Source organism: Otolemur garnettii, unplaced genomic scaffold, assembly GCF_000181295.1.
Source record: "Otolemur garnettii isolate 467f Iridium unplaced genomic scaffold, OtoGar3 scaffold00055, whole genome shotgun sequence".
Taxonomy (NCBI): domain Eukaryota; kingdom Metazoa; phylum Chordata; class Mammalia; order Primates; family Galagidae; genus Otolemur; species Otolemur garnettii.
Genome location: NW_003852450.1, coordinates 5,380,316 through 5,382,127, shown reverse-complemented (window position 1 = coordinate 5,382,127; position 1,812 = coordinate 5,380,316). Strand labels below are relative to the sequence as shown.

At 40.1% G+C, this 1,812-nt stretch overlaps 1 protein-coding gene across 13 annotated transcripts in view; it reads left to right on the top strand.

Moving 5' to 3' along the window:
- The window catches only part of ZC3H11A (zinc finger CCCH-type containing 11A), a 36,962-nt gene extending 35,594 nt beyond the window's left edge, over window positions 1–1,368 (top strand). For all 13 annotated transcript variants that reach the window (XM_023514529.1, XM_023514541.1, XM_023514540.1 and 10 more), the window contains one exon: window positions 635–1,368. In XM_023514529.1, coding sequence (XP_023370297.1) covers window positions 635–893 — 259 coding nt within the window. In that variant the 3' untranslated portion in view covers window positions 894–1,368. The remainder of the gene's footprint in view (window positions 1–634) is intronic.
- The last annotated feature ends 444 nt before the right edge of the window (window positions 1,369–1,812 follow it).

The window sequence follows — 1,812 nt, the reverse complement described above, 5'->3', positions numbered from 1 at the left end:
TGATGCCATGGCACTTTACCCAGGGCCACAGCTTGAGGCTCTGTCTCAAAAAATAAGTAAATAAATAAATAAATCTGCTTGAGTTCAAATTAATTGCAACAAAGCATGGAAATTCAGAGTTGATGTTCCCCTTTGGTGCCATTGTTTACATACTGCCTGTATCATCTACAAGATATTTTTAACACCTGCCTAAATTCTACTTATAATTGTAAAAGTGCTTGGTACCAAATGAATAAAGAGTTCTTTCCTTATGCTGTGTCCTCAGAAACAACTTTTTTTGCTAACTCTGTGTCCCTGAGACTAAGTGATTCAGGCAGCTATTAAAAAAGAGCAATGTCGGGTAGCCTGTGATTCAATGAGTAGGGCGCCAGCCCCATATACCAAGGGTGGCAGGTTCAAACCTGGCCCCAGCCAAACTGCAACAAAAAATAGCCGGGTGTTGAGGTAGGTGCCTGTATTCCCAGCTACTCAGGAGGCTGAGGCAAGAGAATCGCCTAAGCCCAAGAGCCAGAGGTTGCTGTGAGCTGTGATGCCATGGTACCCTACCGAGGGCAACAAAGTAATACTTTGTCTCTAAAAAAAAAATTTTTTTTAAAAAGAGCAATTTCCTAATAATCTTGTTTTCTCTTTGCAGTCTTGTGCTGCCTCCAACCCAGTCTTCCTCGGATCCCTCACCCCCAGAGGTATCTGGCCCCTCCTCATCCCAGATGGGCACAAAAACTCGCCGACTCAGCTCTGCCTCAACAGGAAAACCCCCACTATCTGTGGAGGATGATTTTGAGAAACTAATATGGGAGATTTCAGGAGGCAAATTAGAAGCTGAGATTGACTTGGATCCTGGGAAGGATGAAGATGACCTTCTGCTTGAGCTATCAGAAATGATCGATAGCTGAAGGTGGCAGTGAGAACACTTAAAAAAAAAAAAACTCGCCAAAAAACTGGACTTAGTTTCATCTATTGTAACATTTACCTGAGATGATCGTTTCTTTAGTCTAGAATTTGCCCTGAATCAGAAGTATACCTCTGAATTATCTGTATGTGTCCTGGATTCCTTGGGGTCAGGTTTTTAAAGTCACTTGATAACCATTTTGTCCATTTGATGCCATTATTTAGCATCTTAGAGAAAAATGTTCCGTCATACCCTTCTATCCAAAAAAGACTGAGAAGGAGATCTAAGTGAAAGGGTGCAAGAGAACTTAGTGACTCCTTGAGGTGTTTGTCAGTTTTGGCTTTTTTCCCCTTTGTTGTATTCTTTCTTTCATGTATTGTCTATTGTATTTAATATTACCTGAGTTTGAAATGGATGAAGACAGCTGCTACCATTAAGGACCAAATTTCATGCTACCACTAAACAAAAATCCCCACTCAGTGTGTTAAATTGTATGTCTTTTTAAAGGTAATTGGAGAGTCAGCTAAGCTTTAAAGAGTGCTGGGCAGCTCAGGAAGCCTGTTAAGTGGACATAACTCTTTGGACCTGATTTTGATGCTTCTACTGCTCTGTTAGCCTCTGAAGAGCAATATCTAATTTATTATTACTGTAACTTTTTAAGGCTTTAAAGTGCCTCAGGGATCCCCTGAAACTAATTTTCTATTTCTGGGGATTCCCTGGTTTCATTATAAGAGATGGCAATGTGGTTTTGAGGAATTTTCTTTTTAGTATGAAAATTGTCCCTTCTCTTCAGTACTTGCCTCTTTTTAGTATTGAATTATCACAGGGACAAAAATCAGTTACTATTTTATTTCTAACTCTCCCAGCAAACTCCTTGCCCAGTATTTATTTGGTGTCCTTTAACTCCTTGAGGGACAAAAAGG